The sequence below is a fragment of the Taudactylus pleione genome, unplaced genomic scaffold (genome assembly GCF_031769625.1).
Source record: "Taudactylus pleione unplaced genomic scaffold, aTauple2 ptg000128l, whole genome shotgun sequence".
NCBI lineage: Eukaryota > Metazoa > Chordata > Amphibia > Anura > Myobatrachidae > Taudactylus > Taudactylus pleione.
Window position 1 is genome coordinate 12,009,163 of NW_028284530.1, and position 21,772 is coordinate 12,030,934.

The window sequence follows — 21,772 nt, forward strand, 5'->3', positions numbered from 1 at the left end:
TAAACGCATTGGGTTCCTGTTTTGCTGCACATTGTCGCATGAGAAACAGAAGAATTGTCATGTACTGTAGGTTCATTAAATGTTTCTATGCAATTCTTTATGGGAGTTTTAGCTCAACCTAATCTGAGTTAAATATTATATGACTGGTCAGTTTATATGAATACATACGGCTACAGCAGAAAGGGAACTTAAACACCATTATCCACAGATTTCTATTCACATGTTCCACACACTGCTTAACATCACTTTCTGCGTAACACTCTCAGTCCAGGCTTTCAGATGGGCTCTGACAACTGCTGGTAATTAAATTGTACGCACAAGACAATTGGTTATTGCTGTCAGGAGCAGGCTGAGTGTAACAGGCAGCTCACATGCCCCAGAAAAGAGAAGAGATCTTAAGTGGTGTTGGTAAACTCAAAATTCCCAAGACCTGTACTTCAACAAGTGGGTAATGTAGACTTTTCCATCTCCAATGTCATTCTTGCCTGTAATGTGCCTAGAAAGTTAACCTTTTCTCTGAAATCATAGGAATGAACCTCTACAATTCAAAGTTGTCACAGGCTTATTTCCCTTTAACAATAGCTGTGTGGAAAATACATGCGACACAAGTCTTGGATTAAATAGGTTACAGTTGGTAAGTAACATCTGTTAAAATTGTTAAGTTGTGATGTAATCAATTCAGTATTCAATAAGAAAACTATTATATTAGAAATAAGACAACCTCTGATGTAAATTATCACAACTATAAGGGCGGGATGTACTAAAGCCTGAAATGTGGTCAAAACTAAAAAAAACACAACAACTCAGTTTTCAGAGTTTTGGCTGCATTCCAATATGTACCAAGCTCCGAAATGCAATACATTTCAAAGCTTGAACCTGCTAGGAAATGCTACTTGCAGATGGCATTGCTCAATAGAAGCTTATGGACTTCATATCACACTGTGCTCTGAGAGTGATCCAATCGGATCCCTCCTAGCACCACCGGCGCACGCAGTATACGATGCATGCACAGACTGACTTCTAGGTCATAAACCCGGAAGCTGCTATATCACAAAGCGCAGCTCTTATCGGGAAAGCTGTCCTTTGCCATTTTAAATCGCATTTCTAGGAACATGTCGTATTATTAACATCAGTATGTAGCCGATAAGTGGTGGGATGTAATGCATCCATGATGTGATGCTTAAGGTGCATACACGAGACGATATCTTTGAACAATATGAACGATAATGTTCAATGATATATCGTTCCGTGTGTATGCAATGAACGTCCGACAATGCGTTCCCGCTGGATGATAACGATATCATCCATGCATGCAGGCCAACCTGGATGATATTGTTAATTTTCCATATGGGAGAACGATCGTTGGTCGTTGATATCTTTGGTATGTGGATGAACAATATCGTTCATCCAGCACACTGGGAATTTCAAGGAAGATCGTTCAGCGATATAGTTTGTTGAACAGATCGTCCTGTGTGTACCCAACATTAGTCAATCAATACAGACACCCGAATCCCTACAAAGGCACTCAAGAAAAGCTTTTGAAATACCGACGCCTATCTTAATCCCGACGCAGGAATGCCGAAGGATGCTGGACCAAATGAGGCAAGTCCAGGGTGCCCTTAGCAGCGGAGGTCAGGGTTAGTCACCCCTAGAGGGGGGGTTAGGTTAGCACCCTCGGGGGAGGTTACAGTTAGGCTCCCACCCCTTAGTTAGGCTCCCCCCCCTTAGGGTTAGGTTTAGGGTCCGGTAAGGGGGTATAGGGTTAGGCACCCTCAGGGGGAGATTAGGGTTAGGCACTCGGGGAGGAGGTTAGGGATAAGGTACTTACCTGCCCTGTTGGGATCTTCTCCCTTCGGGCTGCCGGCGTCAGGATATGAACCGGCGGCTATTCAGCCGCTGGGACTTAATACCCATTCCGCTTAGCACACCTCACCCTTAGTCACTTTGGATCTCTGTTATCCATACACAGCATAAGTAAGAACTTTACTGAAAAGGGGATCAATCCATGGAATAGTCTTCAAGCCATTTTGATTGGGACTTATGAAGTAAAAGGATTCAAGAATGCATGGGACAAACGTGGCTGTTGCATATCTCTGAACATTGTCTCAGTACAAATCGGGAGAGTTTAGAAGCGTTTGGACATCCCTAAACTCCCCATAAAAAATATCCCTTTAGAGCCACATGGCAAGAGTGGCAGGTAAATGCATGACATACCAACCAACAGGACAAAGATGCTGTCTGTCTGCACAGTCTCCTCTAATCTGCACTGTCCCACCTTAGATGATATTACATTTAAAGCAGACACAAAGGGTCAGGACAGTTGGACCTCTGGAGTATATTTTGCATACTACATTTAAGTAGTGACAGAACTCCTCTGACTTCATATATCCATTAGTTGTGGTTAAAGATCACAGCAACCACTTCACTTACAGTTTGAAGGATTTTCCCCAGCTCCCTTGCACAGACAGTCTTTCCTGCTGTGAGAGACTGACCTCCAGTAGATATTGGGTAGCAGGTGTACATCTGATTACACAGCAGCAGGACTGGAGCGGAGCAGACTCAGGAAAAACATACATTTGTAATATTGGTGAAATATACCTCCCTTCCACAAGTATTTCCCATATAGGTCACAATATAAAAGAGGATATACAGTCAGGTGCATAAATATTGGGACATTGACAGAATTTTCATTTTTTGGCCTCTATTCACCACCACAATGGCTTTGAAATGAAACAAACAAGATGTGTTTTAACTGCAGACTTTCAGATTTAATTTGAGGGTAATTACATCCAAATCAGGTGAACGGTGTAGGAATTACAACGGTTTCTATATGTGCCTCCCACTTTTTAAGGGGCCAAAAGTAATGGGACTATCAACTCAAAAGCTATTTCATGGACAGGTGTGGGCTATTCCCTCGTTACTTCATTATCAATTAAGCAGGTAAAAGGTCTGGAGTTGATTCTACGTGTGACATTTGCATTTGGAATCAGTTGCTGTCGACTCTCAATATGAGGTCCAAAGAGCTGTCACTATCAGTGAAGCAAGCCATCATTAGGCTGAAAAATCAAAACAAACCCATCAGAGAGATAGCAAAAACATTAGGTTTGGCCAAATCAACTGTTTGGAACATTAAAGAAAGAACGCACCGGAGAGCTCAGCAACACCAAAAGACCCGGAAGACCACGGAAAACAACTGTGGTGGATGACAGAAGAATTATTTCCCTAGTGAAGAAAAACCCCTTCACAACAGTTGGCCAAATCAAGAACACTCTTCAGGAGTATATGTGTCAAAGTCAACAATGAAGAGAAGACTTCACAAGAGTGAATATAGAGGGTTCACCACAAGATATAAACCATGGTGAGCCTCAAAAACTGGAAGACCAGATTAGAGTTTGCCAAACAACATCTAAAAAAGCCATTACAGTTCTGGAACAACATCCTATGGACAGATGAGACAAAGATCAACCTGTGAGTGATGGGAACAGAAGAGTATGGAGAAGGAAAGGAACTGCTCATGATCCAAAACATACCACCTCATCAGTGAAGCATGGTGGTGGTAGTGTCATGGCGTGGGCATGTATGGCTGCCAATGGAACTGGTTCCCTTGTATTTATTGATGATGTGACTGCTGACAAAAACAGCAGAATGAATTCTGAAGTGTTTCTGGCAATAATATATGCTCATATTCAGTCAAATGCTTCAAAACTCAATGGACGGCGCTTCACAGTGCAGATGGACAATGACCCGAAGCACACTGCAAAAGCAACCAAAGAGTTTTTTAAGGTTAAAAAGTGGAATGTTATGCAATGGCCAAGTCAATCCCCTGACCTGAATCCGACTGAGCGTGCATTTCACTTGATGAAGACAAAACTGAAGGGAAAATGCCCCAAGAACAAGCAGGAACTGAAGACATTTGCAGTAGAGGCCTGGCAGAGCATCACCAGGGATGAAACCCAGCGTCTGGTGATGTCTATGCGTTCCAGACTTCAGGCTGTAATTGCCTGCAAAGGATTTGCAACAAAGTATTAAAAAGTGAAAGTTAGATTTAGGATTGTTTCGTTTGTCCCATTACTTTTGGCCCCTTAAAAAGTGGGAGGCACATATAGAAACGATTGTAATTCCTACACCGTTCATCTGATTTGGATGTAATTACCCTCAAATTAAATCTGAAAGTCTGCAGTTAAAGCACATCTTGTTTGTTTCATTTCAAAGCCATCGTGGTCGTGAATAGAGGCCACAATATGAAAATTCTGTCAATGTCCCAATATTTATGCACCTGACTGTACATGTACTGTACATATACACTGTGCGCTTACTACAGTATATGGGGCCTGATTCAGCAGAAGGCAGAATTGCAGAGCCACACACAAGCAGCTATGCAATTCCGTCCATGCTAAGGGTTGGGTATTAATTCCCGGCTGCCAGGATGCCGCTGGTCAGAATACAGTCAGCGGCATCCCGACAGCCAGAATCCAGACACCCATATGAACTAATGGTAAGTGTTTTCCTTATTCCTATTTTAACCCTCCCTCCCCGGTGCCTAACCCTAACCTCCCCCCCTAGTACCCAAGCCTAACCTCCCCCTCCCCGCAATTAATACCCCCTCCCTGGTGTCTAACCATAACCCCTTCCCCAGTTCCTAGTTCTAACCTCCCCCTCCCTGCACCCCAACACCCCCTCTCCGCATTTATCACTCCATCCCCGATTTCTAACCCTAACCCCCTCCTAGTGCCTAAGCCTAACCTCCTCCCCATAGTGCAGAAGCCTAACCTCAACCTCCCCCTCCCCACCTGCCCCCTAACACCCCGATACTTACCTTCGGGATGCCAACGGTCGGCATACTGGCTGCCGATTACATCCCCCTTGTTAAAATGCAAACGCAGCAGGGAGGTGTCCGACACCTCTTGCTGCATCTCCGACTCCAGCGCTGCGACCGAGGTCCGAGTCTGAGCATTCCAGCCTCGCAACCATCAGTCACAGTGCTGGGCAGCTCCGGCCAGCTGAGTAAGCCTCAGTTTACACAGGCTGGCCGGCATGCGAGGCCATGAACCTGCATCCATGGACGCAAATCCTGGCCTTGCCATTCCGAAAAACTAGGGGCACCATGCCCCCGTTTCCGAGAACGCAGGAAGTCCCGACCCTGCATCACCCTGTAAACGCCTTTGCCTGTCACTCATGCAGAGGCAAAGGGGGGGCCTACGTGCAATCACACAGGACCCGTTCGTAATCGGGAATCTGCGATCAGCGCTGAATCAGGCCCATAGATTGCAAAACATACAAATTATCAATGACTTAACAAAAGGTACATAATTTTTATTTTTTCTCCTAAAAAATTCTAATGATTCTAAGCAAAGTGAAATAAAACAAGTGAACTCATCTACACCAAGAAGTCACTTTTGCTTTAAGTGACAATTGCCCGGCACTCGGTGGAAAGCCCCTTACATCAGGAATGGAAACTCTTCACGCTTCAACCACCTGCAAATTGACCTTGATCAGCACGCAGCTCAGACACAGTGCAACTGATCATTTGCAGATTGATCTCTATTTGTCCAACAGTTGAATGTAATCATTAGCTGGAGACAGAAGCAGCACACACCAGACGTTTCCAGTGATTAATGTCAGGAGCTCTAAAAATGACTAGAATAACTCAATCTAGCTGATAATACTATAATGTGACACAATCAACTTTCTCAAATACAGCAAAATAGCCTGGAAAGGGCATCGTTGTAAAACAGTGTAGTTTAACTAAACATTTAACATGGGTTTCTATATTGCTCTGTAATTTACTATGACATAAAGGGTGACATATGCTGCTACTACAGTTTCTGGGCCCCATTGTTCCCAAGCTATGAGCCCCTTGGGAAGCCATTTACTTACAAATACAGCAGGGCTCACAAGGCAGAAAGCATATGGCCAGATCCATTAGCAGTGACCCTAAAGCTCAAGAGAGGATGATGATAAGTGTCTAGGGACGGAGAAAGGCTCTCAACCCCATAGCCCAGAGAAGAAGATAATGTACACATCTGTGTCCCTCCATGCTTTTTGGAGATAAAATCTGAACTGATCATTGCAATATAATGGTAGTAGACACCAATTAAAAAAGGCATTGACAGTACTTCTACATAGCTGTGGTTTACCTGTTAAACAGGAAAGAATCAGGATGAAAACGCTCCCTCTGCCAGCCCCGCCCCTGAACATGTGAAATCATGGTGGCAAGCAAGAGGGTGGGGCCGACGGGACCAGGAAAAAGCTGTGCGCACATATTGTCCTAAGGACACTCTAGGCAGTGGCTTTCTAGGCTGCAAGGTGACGTTCCAGGTAGCCTACGTGCCAAATACAGGTGCCACCTGCCAGCGAAGGTGCCTCTTAGGCCCTGTGCCCTGAGCAGTGGCATCAATCGCCCACCCCAAGTTACGGCCCTGATGTTAACAATGCATATAGTATTCCAGCATGGTCAGAGTCAGTAATATGGTAATACAGCATGAGACATCACGCCTCCTGCTGCATTGCGTGTCTGAGCTGCGTTGTCCAATGCAGCATCGGATACTTTGCGGGACATCCCATGGGGTCATGCAGCTGGCCGCCGCAGTTAAGTTGAAGAAGCCAGGAAATCTCCGTCAGTCAACGGAGATTTCCTCCACTGTTGGACCTCCAGCTATGGCAAAAGTAAGCAGAATGTAACTCTGAAATCTCTACCAACATACACCATACGCTCTTCATTACAAAACCCCAAATAATATGGTGCCGTGCTAGCGGATGTCTTGTCCACCAATCTGAATTTACTCCAGCATATGTCCAACGATTGAATAGAATCAGAGGTTCAATGAGCGTTGAAAGCCAATGCAGAATCCACATAACTTGCCATCATAAATATGAAAGGATACTCAGCAGCATAATGCCATAAGATAGTACATAGCAGACCACATGATAATACAAAAACAACACAAATGAAAAAAAAGTTGGGAGAATTTGCTTAGAATTAATACCACAGAAAATAATTAGTACAATTCATTAAATTACCAAAATCATACACGTTATATTGAATAAAAGACAAGTCTGACATTTTGAGGAGCTGGAATTACTTACACTGGTCACTTTCCGATATATTTGCGCAGCGTTCTGACATTCGGAGTATGGGTATTCAGAGGTAGCCATTTCTAACATGCACATTCCAAAAGCATAAACGTCCACAGACTCGTCGTAATGTTCCTCATACATTTCCGGTGCCATGAACTCTGGAGTCCCTGCAGGTAAAGTAACCACAAGACCCACAGTTATTATTCATCATACACGTGGCATCAGCAAGAGCTGCAAACACAATCATACATTGTCAGAATCTGAACCCTAGCTGTGATAATCAAAGGACTAAACACATTGGATTGTTGAAAAGACCACAAAAACAGAACAAATTATGTAAAAGAAACTTTCAAGGACTGACAATAAACCAGATAGAGAGAAGCATATTATTTTCTCCAGTCTATCAGTTCCATGAAACAGAAAAAATATTGAGGGGAAAAAAAATGGAAGCTACATAGTCTCTGTAAATTAATTGTTACCAATCTGCTGGATAACAAGAGTATATAAAATGTTTATAGGACCAATAACCTTAAGCAGCAGTCGCCTTGTATAAAAGGAGCTTTGGTTGTCATCACAAATGACTGTTACATTTTCAAGTGCTCAGAAGAACTTTAGAACATGCTGAAACGGGGGGGGGGGGGGGGGGGGTTCTGAAGCATGCAAGCATGGCCAAAACCCTTCAAAAAGGACATCACAGAACACTTGCTGATTTTTTAAAAACTCCTCTGGGAGGGCCCCGGAGGTGGCACCCATATCCGAGGTTGGGGGGGGGGGGGGGGGGGACTGGCGTTGCAATCGCGTCATCATGTCTCAGTCCCCCACACTGTTCAAAGCCACGATTCGCAGCACAGAATAGCAGGGAACGGAGACACAGTTCCTAGATTCAATGCAGAATGAATGATAAAAACCTCAGGCCGTCGACCTCACACAGGAAGAGGAAGGGTATGCGGGAGAGCCCACTATAATTCGTGACTCTCCCAGATATTCCGTCGAAGTTGGCAAGCATGCATTACAGGCAGAATAGAGACTCTGAAAATGGAGGAAAGTTAAAGATTCTGTGCACTGTTACATTCTGAATTCTATCAAAGTTATGGGAACATATGTAAATATTTGAATGTGAGTGTTACAAAGACACCTTTTAATGGTTAATGATTATTACTTCTTTAGGAGCTTATTGGCACAATTACAAATAGTATGCAAACAGATGAAAGAAAAAAGAACTCTATATGTGGGCACACTTACAGAAAATACACTAATATTTTTTTACATGTCACAATTAAACTTTATTAATAAACTTATAATAAGTTTAGTTGGACGCCGTATTGATTTTTCTGGCTTCCACCAAGTCTTTGACCCTACCACTCACTACTTCCCCCACTGTCGCCGCCTCTATGGTCAGTGCGGTAACAGTCAGTGAGGGCAATTCAATTCAGCGCCATGTTGAATATTTCCAGGAAGGATTTCCTTGAGCTATTCAATTGGCCGTGCTATTGAGCCTGACTAGAACCACTTAAATCGGAGAATGAAGGTTAACGTGCCTTAAGCTGGGTGTTTAGTCATGCTAACTGGCATTCTACGACTAAAGTGCCAACCATGATGCTATCACCACACTTCGGAGGGTGCGAGCAGAAATCCTGTAGTTGGACATAACGGCACAGTCATTGAATAGCTTCGGGAACTCCTTTCCGGGGCTATTTAACATCACGCTGAATTGAATCACCTCCAGTGAACGGCCAGCCTCTTTTCAGTTCTTTGGCAACACTGCAAAGTTATTTATTGTGATACAGTTTGAAACAAAAACAATGATCAAACTAACTGTGTTTTGCTGTGTTTGATAATCCACAAATGTTAAATGTATTATGTATGTGTATATGAGCCTAACTAGATTTTAGCTGGCACGAAGCAAAAGTTTGGCACGAAGCAAAAGTTTGCCGCAAACTAGACGAGAAATCTATAACAAAGGAGATACAAAGTATTTAATCCCCAATTATTTTGCAAGTAAATCAAATGTTTACCTATTACACTTTTAGCAAAAGAAGCTCGTTTCAGAGTAGCCAGCCCAAGATCTCCAATTTTCACAGAGCCAGTTGGCCCCGTAATAAAGATGTTGTCACATTTTAAGTCTCGATGGATGATTGGTGGCGTTCGCGTATGAAGAAAGTGCAACCCTTTCAATATCTGCCGACACCAACTGCGCAAAACCTTTGGTTTCATCACTTTAAACCTCTTCAAGTATCTGAAGTGAAAAGAACACAAAGGACCATCACAATTGGGACAAACGTTTTACTTACTCAAAAAAAAAAAAAAAAGAAGGTCTACGCTTTGTTGATAAATTTAACAAGTGGTAAATTTACTTGGTGTAGGCAGAAATGTCAATTATATAGGGGGCAAGAAAGCTTTGGGACAAGAAAAGGTCTAGTACTAACCTGGTGCTACCAACTCCAGAGACAAAAGTATGTAAGCAATGTTCTCTGGACTCTTAAGCGGAGTACATACTATATGATATATCGTACTGATGTGCATTGGAACGATATATCGTGCACATTGTATAGTTTGTGTACATCCGATCCATCGTTCACGAAAGTCATTCATCACATCATCCCATCTGCTGTTCTGTACAGCAGATGGGATGATGCAATGTACTATGCAGTGCTGTTACATGCAGCATGTAATGAGACATCACGCCGTCATAAAGTGTGTACGGCGCACGCGATGTATCGTTTCTTCGCACCTTCGATGGGTCACACATCATATTATGTACAAAGCCTTACAGATTGAGTTTTCACAAATGTCCAGATGTTATATTTGACCAGTGTAGCTAGGTGGGTTGTTCCTGCAAGTGGAAGAATATATATATTTTTCAATTATTTTTTTTTTACCTAAATCATACCCTTAACCCATTTTCTATGATTACTAGCCATGTATACAATATTGTGTTAGTGGAAGCATGGGTTACCAACTCCTCCTCTGATCATTTTCTGTATTACATCTTGCAGTCTGACACTCACGTCTTCAGAGTCCCTGATGTCATAAGCTCTGTAACCAGAACAATGCACTTCTTCCCCTTCAGACAGGATTCCCAGAAGTCGTAAAACCTGACAATATTTGGGTGCTGCAAACCTTTCAACATATCCGCCTCTTCTTTAAACCGTTGCCTCTCTAGTTTTGTTAATTTACGATCCTGAAGAAAGCAAACAAAGATGCAGAATGGGCCATTACATTATGTATTCTACATTTCAGAAGTGCTCCGCCAAAACAGTTGAATCATTCACAATCAATATATACGTTTTAGGAGCACAGCACAAGGAGATCGTGTACTGAACAGTATTTTTTGTTTCTTCTTTTTAAAGTTGGCAAATAGTTCATGACCTTTAATGATGATATTTTTTTCTGCATACACAGACATACACACACACACACACACACACACACACACACACACTCTAATATTCAAATGGTATGTTTATAGCAGTTACATGATCCAATACAAAGTTGCTGCATATAAAGGGCAAAATCCCATTAGCCACGAATCAGCTTGCGGCGTGAGTATTTGCGGCTATATGCCGCACTCGCAGAGTCTGTGGTCATGAGGGGAGGGTGAGTTGCAGTGCCGTTGCTGGCATATCTGGACCATTGCAATGGCAACTCACCTCGTTCGCACTTAATAGGATAGACTACAAAGAAAGGGCTACTCAAATACACAAATATCAGTGTATTATATACATACTAGGCAACGTTCAAATCTTCCCTTAAGAGAGTGTATCCGGGGAGGAGATACAGCTGATCACTGAGTGGGTGGGCGTTCTACTCGCTATGCCCTGCCCCTCGCTGCAAAATTGTACAAATAGAGGATCTCCAAGAATGGCATCAACTCATCCCACCAATTTCACTAGGAAGTGGGCGGGATGCGAGCGCGTGACTTAAGGTCCCTACACACTTGGCGATATTTTACACGATTTGCCCGATTCAGACGTATAATCATGACGACAAATCGTGTAAAATATGCCCAAATCATGAGTGTCCACTCACGATGCCGATGCACAGGTCGTACATCACATCTTCAGATCTGCCATGCTGTAGTCAATCTCAGTCACGATTCACTGGAATAGTTAGGAGGCACGATAGATCGTTTGTCACATTGGACAGTTTTCAACACCAAATTGTGCCCACGACTACTGGGGAGAGTTCAAGGGGAAATTGGACACAATATCGCATCGTGACCACATCGCCAAGTGTGTAGGCACCTTTACTGTACTTTTCCAGGAGCCCATGGGACTCTCCAAAAATATTTCACAAGTAATGACCCTTTAAAAATCATTAAAAAATACTTATAGTAATCTTACAGTAGGTTATTACAGTATGTTTTAGGTTTTTCTTTATTTATATTAAACTTGGTGCTTTACTTATGCTGCTTGCAAGAAAAAAAAAAAAAAAAAAAAAAGTGTGGCACTATGGAGGCAAATCAATAGCACAGCAGGAGTAAAGAGAAATCAAAAATAACTGGTAGGAAAATGGAGCAGGAAAAGCTTTCCTGTGACATCACTATTACAGCTCCAGCATCTGTAGTGCAATCTCAGCAGCACAGTACCATGAGCATATGGTAGCAGGACGTGCGCCCAGAACTCTGGAAGTAATCACTGTACAGGGGACTTATGCATACGGAGATGTCACAGGATGTAGATCTAAAAAAAATAAATAATAATAAAAAATAACCCTGCAATACTCAGATTGTTTTTTTTATCCCCACAAAAGTCAACAAGCACATATTTATGTAGCAACTTTCAACCCATAGGACTCAAAAGCACATTAGAGTGTTGCAGAGGGTGAGGCAGCCAACTTTGGGGTCAACCGAGCAGCTGTTATGAGAATTCATTAACATCAGTCCATATAGAAATTACAAGGTGGCAATGGAAAGTATCATCAAACCAAAAGGGATATGGTTGTATTGGGGATCTACTGGAATTATACTTGCCAACATTTTTTCACGTCACTTACAAGAGATCACATGTGATCACAAGACCACAATCACTTAGCAGCCACAAAAAAAAATTAAAAAAAAGTCTCCCCTCTTTTCAAATGAAGCTGTTACTGAAAAAGGAAGGTGGGTAGGGGGTCTTACCCCATTCCTGGACTTTAACTATTTTTGCAGCGAAGGGCTTAGTCTCTGGTGATCACAAACAAGGCTACCCCCGAGTCTGTTGGTACCTGGATTGTGGAGAATTTTTAGTGATACCCCCATACCGTGCCACTTCAAATTCACTGCAGTGTTTGCGGAGAGTGGGGCTCATCCTTAGAACTTTTAATTTACATAATAAGTAAGAGTCCCACTCATCCTTAGCATGGAAGTGGTTAAATTAACATTGCACCCAGCAAAAAAGCCAGCTATATCAAGCAAGCATTTCACAGGTCTTCTCTGCCTACTAAGTAATCAGATTCAATTTAAATATCAATTTCAGCCCATCTATTTATGTGAAATATTTTTCTATTAAGTTTTTTTTTTTTTTTTTTTACTTTTTAGAACCTTCTAACTAAAAGTCTGTAAATTGCCTTATGTCTTATTTATTAACAGTTTCTTATATAGCGCAGCATATTCTGTTGCGCTTTACAATTGGAAACAACATTAATAGAACAAAACGGTGTAGTGACAGACATAAAGGTAAGAGGGCCCTGCTCGCAAGCTTACAATCTTCCCATGCTTATTCACACGCAATATCACCAAAAACTGCATTATTATAGGTTCAGTTGGCTCAGTTTAAACTTGACACCAACCTTTTCTGAGTCGAAAAAAAAAGAAAAAGCTTTTAACATTTCCTTGGGCCATGGCACCTGGAAATTCAGAGGTTACATGATTCATTCATTTCATTCAGCTTCTTCTAGCACAGAGGACTTGGTGGACAGATGTGTTTAGATTTCACCAGCAAATTAAAGAGCCAATGTTTTCTCCTGGGAACACGGAAGTGGAATTCAGGCAAAAGGGCTCCTCGAAAGCTGTCAAACTGGATTGGAAACCAGCAGTGCATTTTAGAAGCGACAACAAAATTACGTTACTATCGACGGCTGATTGGAATCACAATGAGGGGATATATTAAGAATTATTAAAGAAATCAGAAAGAAGTATGTCGGGGGAGTAGGGGTTATTGGGGGTATATGCCTTCCAGGAGTATATATTTTTATATTTTCAGCACGGACAGGGCCTGAAATACAGTTGCTTTAGTACATACAGTGAGTACAGTAATAAACACTGTATATTATTCACACTAATTTCCTTTGGTTTCTTTTGGTTCACAGTAAGCAGCATTTGATGTACTATACAGAATATAGGACCGCATTCAGAGTCTCTCGTTAGGGCACGCTCGCAGGGAGCAATAATCGCACATCTGCGCATGCGTATAATTCGCAGTGCGCGTGCACAAGTCATTTGTTGCAATCTGATTTTGCTAGCTCGCAAGCCACTTTCTGGTCGTTGCTTTGAGTGACAGATAGTGCCGTTTGTGGGTGGTAACAGGGGAAGGTGCTTGTAAACAGGGGAGTGGTTGTGCGAACACAGGCATGTCTGGCCGCCAAAACGGCGTTTAAAGGGTGTGCATAATTAGCAAAGTAGCGTCATAGCACACGTGACTTGGTTGTTTTTTAGCCTGAACTGCTCGCAGTGCTTGGGGTAGGTTAGATCAACCCTAAGCGCTGCAAGCAGCTCCGGTGGCCCTCAATGTTCACGATTAATCAGACTCTTTCCGGAGATGACGTGTGCTGCGAGTGACAGGTGGGAGGTTTTATAGTCCAGCGTACGCTAACTGCCGTCGCTCACTAAGACATCATAGAGGGCGTCCTTACAGCGCAAAGAGCGATCGCTTGATTTGCATACCCGGCCCCTTTTTGCAAGCGACCAATCGCATCCTGCGAGAGACTCTGAATGAGGGCCATAATGTGTACTGTAATGGGACATATTAGGGCAGTGTATACCATCAGCTGATGGCAAATTAGTGCCCAGTGGAATATAAAGCTTTGCACAGAAGCACAGGCACAAAGGAAGCACCCACTGAAAAATTGGGTAGCGTATTTAGTAGTGTCAGTAAATGAAAGTTTCCGCCATATTGCAGGGAGATTGCTCACTCACCAATTTACCAGGCCCTCACCTACCTTCCATTCCCTCACTAGGTGACTGGTCAGTCAGATTTAAGTGGTGTGGCTGAGACTTTGGATCCTGGAGACCGACCCACAGACACATGTTCTAGCGGGAGCGGAGGTGTACGTTTTAACGACATTCAGAATGTCTACAGCATAATGGCACCATGTTCACAATGTTGACAGTGGCACAATGTTGACAGTAGGATTTCCCATTCACTTTTCATCTGAAGCTGGCCACATGCATTAAGGTTATCTGTCTAACCATCCAACTAGTTGACTGGTTGGAACAAAAATCTGGTAATGTATGAGAGCAAATGATAATTGACCCTTTGCTCCTAAACGCTGTAAAACGGACAAAAACAGGTATTCAAACAAATTGGTTAAAGTAAATTTATTTAACCAATTTGTCTAAACAAGCGTTTTAGATCATTTTCCAGTGTTTGGGAGCAAATGACAATCGACCATTTGCTGGAAAATGGACATACATTACCAGATTTTTGTTCTAAGCAGCCAAATAGTTGAATGGTTGGACAGGTAATCTTAAGGTGTATGGCCAGTTTACAGCTAACCCTACCTTTTATTGCAGCCTAACCCAAACCATAAAATCACGTCCAAATTTTTTAGGTTGACATTCACAATGCTCACATTATGTCAGGGTTGACATTCTAAATGTTGATATAGTCAACCTTCAGATTGTTGACAAACTGTCTGCTTACCATTCTAGCTCTCGGTACACAAGTCTTCATTACCAAACAAACACAAAATTCTGGTGCCAATCTCTGCACAAGACAGATTTGCAGTAGAGAAGACAGGGGGGAAAGTATCTTTAAAATGTTCTGATAACTGTTTTCTGGAAGCGTAAACATGTAATGTAGAGTTATTTTACTTAGAATATAATATTGCGCTTGTTCGGTGTAGAGCTCAAAGCACCAGCACTATTAACCGTGTCCCTGGGCTGTACTACAGAGCGGCCTGCAATCAATTCTCACCTTTTCTAACTATCTTAGTCCTTTGTAAGTTGATATTTCATTGACAAATGACAGAGACTCATCCCAACGACACAATTTCAGCTCAAGGGATTGAATCTACACTGTAAGACCACTACATTGCACACAGTGCCAGCGTACACACGTCATATACAAGTTTAATTGCCGTTACAAAAAAATATTGCACCAGTGCTTCAGCTCAAAACCAATCTCACAGGACTTTCTCCAACAAGGAAATCACTGGGGAGGTTAAGACTCTCTAGAAAACAAATCTTCATTATACTGTCTAAGGCTTATTGCTTCTACAATCCTGCATGCTAGCCTGAAATGCTGCTCAGGAGATTGCCAGTTATATTATTGAAAGCGATTTGCAGAACAACTCATTACAAGCGCTATAAAGGAAGTGTATATGCGTAGATTATCAAGCAGTCATCCTAAAAGGAGGCAATCTCAGCAGCAGAATCCAGCAAGGGGGAAGTAATCAAAATTAGACAAAATAAATGTTTTCTTGCTTTCAATCCCATGGATTACTGGTTCTTCCTCTGAAAGAACACCTGATTAGGGCCAGATTAAAACTACAATCAGATCTGTGCTATATACAGCCAGTCGGTCTGCCTGTGAGCTCCTGGTGGAGGAAGAACAGCCTATTTGTTACGTGGAGTCAGGTTAGAAAGAGGTAGGGTCTGTTGACAAGTAGCCAAACCATTTAATATCATTACGCAATATGTAATATTTCAGTTAACTTTTTAATTTAAGACACACCCACCGCGAATACACCAAATGCGGTTTTAAGAAACTATTTTACAGTCACTTTTCAAATCGCTAGATTTACTAAGAGCAAAACCGTCAATATTCTAATTGCCATATTAGACATCACTATCCTAATATTTTTTTATTTTTTTTTACGTTTCAAATATAAAATTTCCAAAAACAAAAAAAGCACTGCTGGCCTTAAAATACAGTAAAAAAGTGTTGGGGTAAAATGGACAAAGTACAATGTTCTAGTGGGTGCTCAGAGTACAGATTTACACAAAACAAGCTGCTCCTAACAGAAGGAAAAGAAATCCAATAACTCACAATTTCTGGTCCACTGTACTTGCTTAGGCCAAGTTAACACATGTTTAAAGCAAATAGAGATGAAATGTTCAGCAATCTGCACTGACAATTAAAGATCATAAAAAAGATCACGGATGCTGGGCATACATTATACAATTATCTGGGTGATCAGTCTGATATCGCCAGATCGCCCGGATAATTATACAATGCATATGCGAACCTGATCTCAAAAATATGGATTGGTCAGAGATGCCGAATCGCCCAGCATGTTCGCCTGATGCAATATTTTTCATGTTGCAAGTCGGCCACATCGGGCAATGTATGAAGCCAGGGAGGAAGCCAGATTTAGTGAGGCCATACACTGGGAGATATCAGATATCGCATGGCCACACAGTTATACTGAGGTCTTACAGGCGTCAGATAACATGCCTGTCAGACCGGCACGCATTTTATGTGACAGTGTATATGCCCGGCATAATGAAAGTGCAAAACTGTTAGGGGGTGATTCAATCGTTTTCAACCGTGGCTGTAAGTAATGGGTGCCCGATGGACACATTTCTGCAGAATGTGCAGAAAATCCTGGTATTGGGCACGCTAACCAGGACGTTAGACGGGTTTAGCTAATGTGAATTGAATATCGCCCCTAAATCTCCCGTCACTTTAGATGCGAGATACGCTGCGATAAGACAACTGAATCGGCCATGTCATATGGATATTTGTGTGCAAATCACCCATTTATAAAGGGAACATGTATTTGCAGAGAAGGATGATGGTGCTTACAGGGTGAAGGGGGGTGTTCCACCGTGCACATTGCATGCAAGGGAGAGAAGCCCTCACTCACTTCCGCTGCTAGCACCTCTATAGGATATTCTTTAACTATGGTAGAGTAGCATATTCGTTATTTTACTCAGCATACAGAGCATATAATGAATATTTGTTTAAAAAAAAAAAAAAAAGAAAAGATACATAGTTAGTGGGAGAGACTGGCTGTAGCATTCTACCAGATAATATCACTACATCCATCACTTGCCAGCATGGCGCTCTGGGCATGTGTTCAGGGCATTAATGGCCCAGAGCCATCACGTTAATTTTGAAGTGTTATCCATTTGTGAACATTAATATAAATCTTTAACATCTTCCAGATGACGGCCAATATGCTGATCAACCAAACAAGGATCTGCTCCACAATAAGAAGATCCTGTGCTGACAAGCAGATGTACAAAAAGCATCCAGAAATAGCAGTAATATTGATCAGCAATATTGGCAAGAAATAAAGCTCTTCTCTTAGGAAAGTTTCCTCCTCCGTCCCCCGTTAAATTATAATAATTTAATTTATTGCATTTTAAAAATGGTCCCCAGAGTTCTATATTTTACTGTGGTTCAGGAACCACAACATGGAGGAAGATTGGATTTGTGCATACAGAGAGCACCAAGCAAAGTTTTAGCTGAAGGTCATCCTAGAATAAGAGGTTGCAGACTATAGAGTTCATGATACCCACATGGCCAATAGCGAGCAAAGATAACATAAAATGCATTTTCCTCAAGTAACCTATAGAAAGGCTATCAAATCGGTGAGTAATCCACTGTGCATTTAAGGTAAAAACGGATTCTGGAAACCTCCCAAACTAAAAAATGTTTTGATATTTTCTGTACATGTAGAGTACACGTTACACCATATTTACCTCTTCTCTTAATATGCCCAAAAGACCCCAGAGAAAGTGGGCAACACCTGGAAGGGGTTTACAAGGCTGCCAGATCAGTGAAGACATGCCCTGCGATACAGTAATGTACTTGGGCCACCCACCTTAGGACGCAAATGACGTCAATAAGTCATATCTCCAGAAGGTGTGGTAGGAAAAATAGTCAAGTATGAGATACACACAGCAGCTTAACATGCCACTGAAATTGTAGTTTTATTTGTGATTAGCTGTTGTATGCGGCTTTGCCCATGACTAAGTCGCTTCTGCCAACATTTTTTTTTTTTATTATTTGAGGTCTTCTAGTTGTATTGCTTTTCATAAGGGTTTTGTGACACACATGCCAGCACTATACAAACTGGTGGCAGGAGCGTCTACACCAGTGGTCTTCAACCGGTAGCTCCTGGCCTTAATTTTGGTAGCTCACCTACTGCCGAGTCAACTAGGAGAAAGTGACCTCTGACCTGTGCTCCCCCGTGGCGTCGACACCATTGGTGGAGCCACAGGGAAGCACGTCAGGTGATTGCCTCTACAGCAATCACCTGACGTGGTTCCACCCATGGAGTCTACGCTACGGCGGAGCGAGTGACTCCCGTCCAGCCCTGTCGGAAAATCACACAGCAGCCCTGCCTAGATCTTTTGCTCCTCTACTGCACGTACCTCCTTGGATCTGGTAATTAACAGAGAAATTAGTCTGTGCTTACATTTTATTTACAAACAATATCACTGTAATACATGCATTATTTTCTATGAAACATTTTTTTTTTCCATTTTCATTAAATTACCTTCAATTGTTCGGTTATTAGCCAGATTTTTTTTTTTCTACAATTTTAGCAGCTCTTCAGGAGATTTAATTTTTCTAAAGTAGCTCACACCTCAATTAAGGTTGGCAACCACTGGCCTACACCATACTTGCCAACTCTCCCTGATTGTCAGGGAGACTCCCTGAAATAGCAGCAATCTCCCTGACTCACTGAAGGGTCTAGTAATCTCCCCGATTGCAGCTTTCCCCCCATTATGAAAAAAAATACTACACACACACACACACCTATCTATCAGAGATATATACGTTCAAATGGTATAATCAGTGCCATTTCCATACAATGATCCCTATGGCTACATGCATTTCCCTGCATTGGGTATAAGGCACAATGATCCCTATGGCTACATGCATTTTCTGAAAAGTATCAGTGTGTTTTCATCAACAAATAACCCTTATCATCTTTGGGGCTCATTTACATGCGGATGCAAGTCAATTTGAGGACATGCCTCCCAGTTGTAGTGGTGCACGCCCACTTTACTGCCGCGCTCATAGGTGTTGCTTTTGCAATCTCTCTGAGAAGCTTTTTCAAAAGTAGGCAAGTATGGCCTACACCTACCACTCACACCAATGTCACTGTGTGCCCTGTGCACAGACTGCTATGTAGTCTATCCTATTCAAGTGAACGCAGGACCAAAGCACCTCTCCCCCCACCCCTTACCGGTTGCGCACATGGTGCCACACCTATCTCTTGCATTGAGGTCAATAAATTTTGTTTTCGTTATTGCTCAGCTCTAACTTGACGGATCAAGATGAAACAATGTGCAGGTTATTTCTAGGAGTGTCCTCTACAAAATTATGAAAATCAGTTCAGTAGTTTTTGTGCCATCTTGGAACAGACAGAAGGTTCTTATTATATTAGTAAAGATTGTGTGTCAGTTTTTCATCCAGTTTTAAGCATGGAATTTATCCAGGAATTCAGATATTTTGTAATTTTATTTAGATTGGCATTTTAATGTGCATTGAAGCAGTTTTTAAAGATGTCAGAAACAAAATGCCAATCTATAATATATAAGGGTAGTGTCAAAAAAGGACCACCAGGTGACCAAATAGTGTGCCCAAGTTACATCATAATTTTATATGGGGGAACGTGTAAATTAAAGTTCTAGATTATGCAACCAATAAAATGCTGAGGATAAAAAGCTAAAAAGTCACACAGGATTTTTTCACCCCTGTTCTGTTACTTGATCTGGTCAATTGCAGTAGATTTTGGCCAGTTGCGTGATCACAATATTGCACAACTCCAGTTGGCAAAATGCCGAATGACACCTGGCTGCTGCATGGCCCTCCTAACATCATTGAAAGGAATTTTCCACAAGCGCAGAGAAGTAATCGGCCAAACCTATTTACTATTCTGACTGATTAGATCCCTTGCGATCTGCTACAAAACATACAAGTGTTCTATAGCAAGCGCGAGTAATCCCAAAGATTTTGACTATTGTTTGCTCATACATCATTACCTAGCACCCAGCTACTGTATTCAATTGTCGGCAACAGTTTTGGAGCTATGAGAGATTTATTCAATATTGTGGATGAAGACAGGAGATCTAAATTAAATCAATACATTTAATAAAAGAAAGACACAACTGTAATGTCCCAGCAGGCAATCTAACAACCTGCCTGGCATGGTCACGTGGAATCGAACAGCACGCGGGTGGTCTTTCCCAGACACGAGCGTCACCTCTGCATTTTTAGCACTCAGAGGGGGCTCAGAGTAGGAAATCACTTTCTCCGCTTCTTGATTTTTGCACCCCAGATGCCTTGTGGTCGTCATTCTGAGAGGAGCGCCAATACAAAAATACAAATGCTTGGAGAGGAATTAAAGTTCAATATGGATGCCAATATGGATGGAGATAAAACTGTATTAAGTCTAGCGCTAGACACCCACTAGGCAGTATTTTTTTTTTTTTTTTTTTTAAGTATTAAATAATCTTATGAAACAGATATTTACCTAATTCATAAAAAATAAAAAAAATAAAAAGTACAATTTTGGAAACATTTTTATAAAAACTAGGCCTGTTTGTCATTTAAGTACGTAAAAAAGCATTACAATCTGTAACAAACAGATGTAACAACAAAGCAGAAAGGCTCAGAGTGCCACCTATTGCAAATCACTGTGGTAAAAACAGCCCTTAGATTTAAAAAAAAAAAAAAAAACACATGCTATATTCTAAACCAGGGATTCTCTACTCCAGTACCACTAACCGGTCACATTTTCAGGATTTCTGTAATCATGCACAGGTGAGTTAATCCATTTAGCTGGGTCAGACACTAGCCAACATTTTTTTTTTTTACTGTCACTTCAATATCACTAATAAAACTGGTGTAATTTTTGTTTTTTGAAATGAAACTTCCTTGGTGGCTTTAATTTGAAAATTTTAAATTGGAAACATAATGGAAGTGCAGTTCTACTTAAATGTCTGTGATGTGCCTACACTGAACGAGCAGTCATACAGCGTAGGCCAATCAATCATCTGCAAACATGCTGAACCTGATGTTATCGTCAGGTTGACCAGCATGTTTGCATGTTATAGAGGTCTAAAAGACCAACTTTTTAAACAATTTGCAAACGATTTTCAAAAGATTATCGCACGATATCGATATAGTTATCGTTAAATCGCTCATTGTAATAGTCTAGTGGATAGGCACCTTAAAAGTTACATAGACACCCACACGCTAAATACAAAGCCCATTACTCTGACCACAAGAAAAACAATCCCCACGGATTACTCAAATCTCTAAAAACACTGTTCCCTACACCACCATGCGGAGTGTATTCTCTGCCCGACACCTCCTCTGGTTCAGGTTGTGTTCGCCAAGTACGGGCATTCTCAGTGAAACATCCTTGTCTTTATTCAAACAACTTTCACTTCGAATACGTATCCTTGGTACGCCCACTTTTTTTTTATTTTTTAAATAGAATATGGAATTTATCACTTAGCTCAAGTAAAGGTCCAACACTATTGACATCACATGCCAAATGTGAATACATTTTAGTGATCAACAAACTC

The 21,772-nt window shown here is 41.7% G+C and overlaps 1 protein-coding gene across 5 annotated transcripts in view; it reads right to left on the reverse strand.

The window, feature by feature from the left end:
- The window catches only part of WNK2 (WNK lysine deficient protein kinase 2), a 188,800-nt gene that overhangs the window by 92,001 nt on the left and 75,027 nt on the right, over positions 1-21,772 (reverse strand). For all 5 annotated transcript variants that reach the window (XM_088472734.1, XM_088472733.1, XM_088472731.1 and 2 more), the window contains 3 exons: positions 10,086-10,258; positions 9,093-9,313; positions 7,087-7,244 (listed from right to left, as the gene is read on the reverse strand). In XM_088472734.1, coding sequence (XP_088328860.1) covers positions 7,087-7,244; positions 9,093-9,313; positions 10,086-10,207 — 501 coding nt within the window. In that variant the 5' untranslated portion in view covers positions 10,208-10,258. The remainder of the gene's footprint in view (positions 1-7,086; positions 7,245-9,092; positions 9,314-10,085; positions 10,259-21,772) is intronic.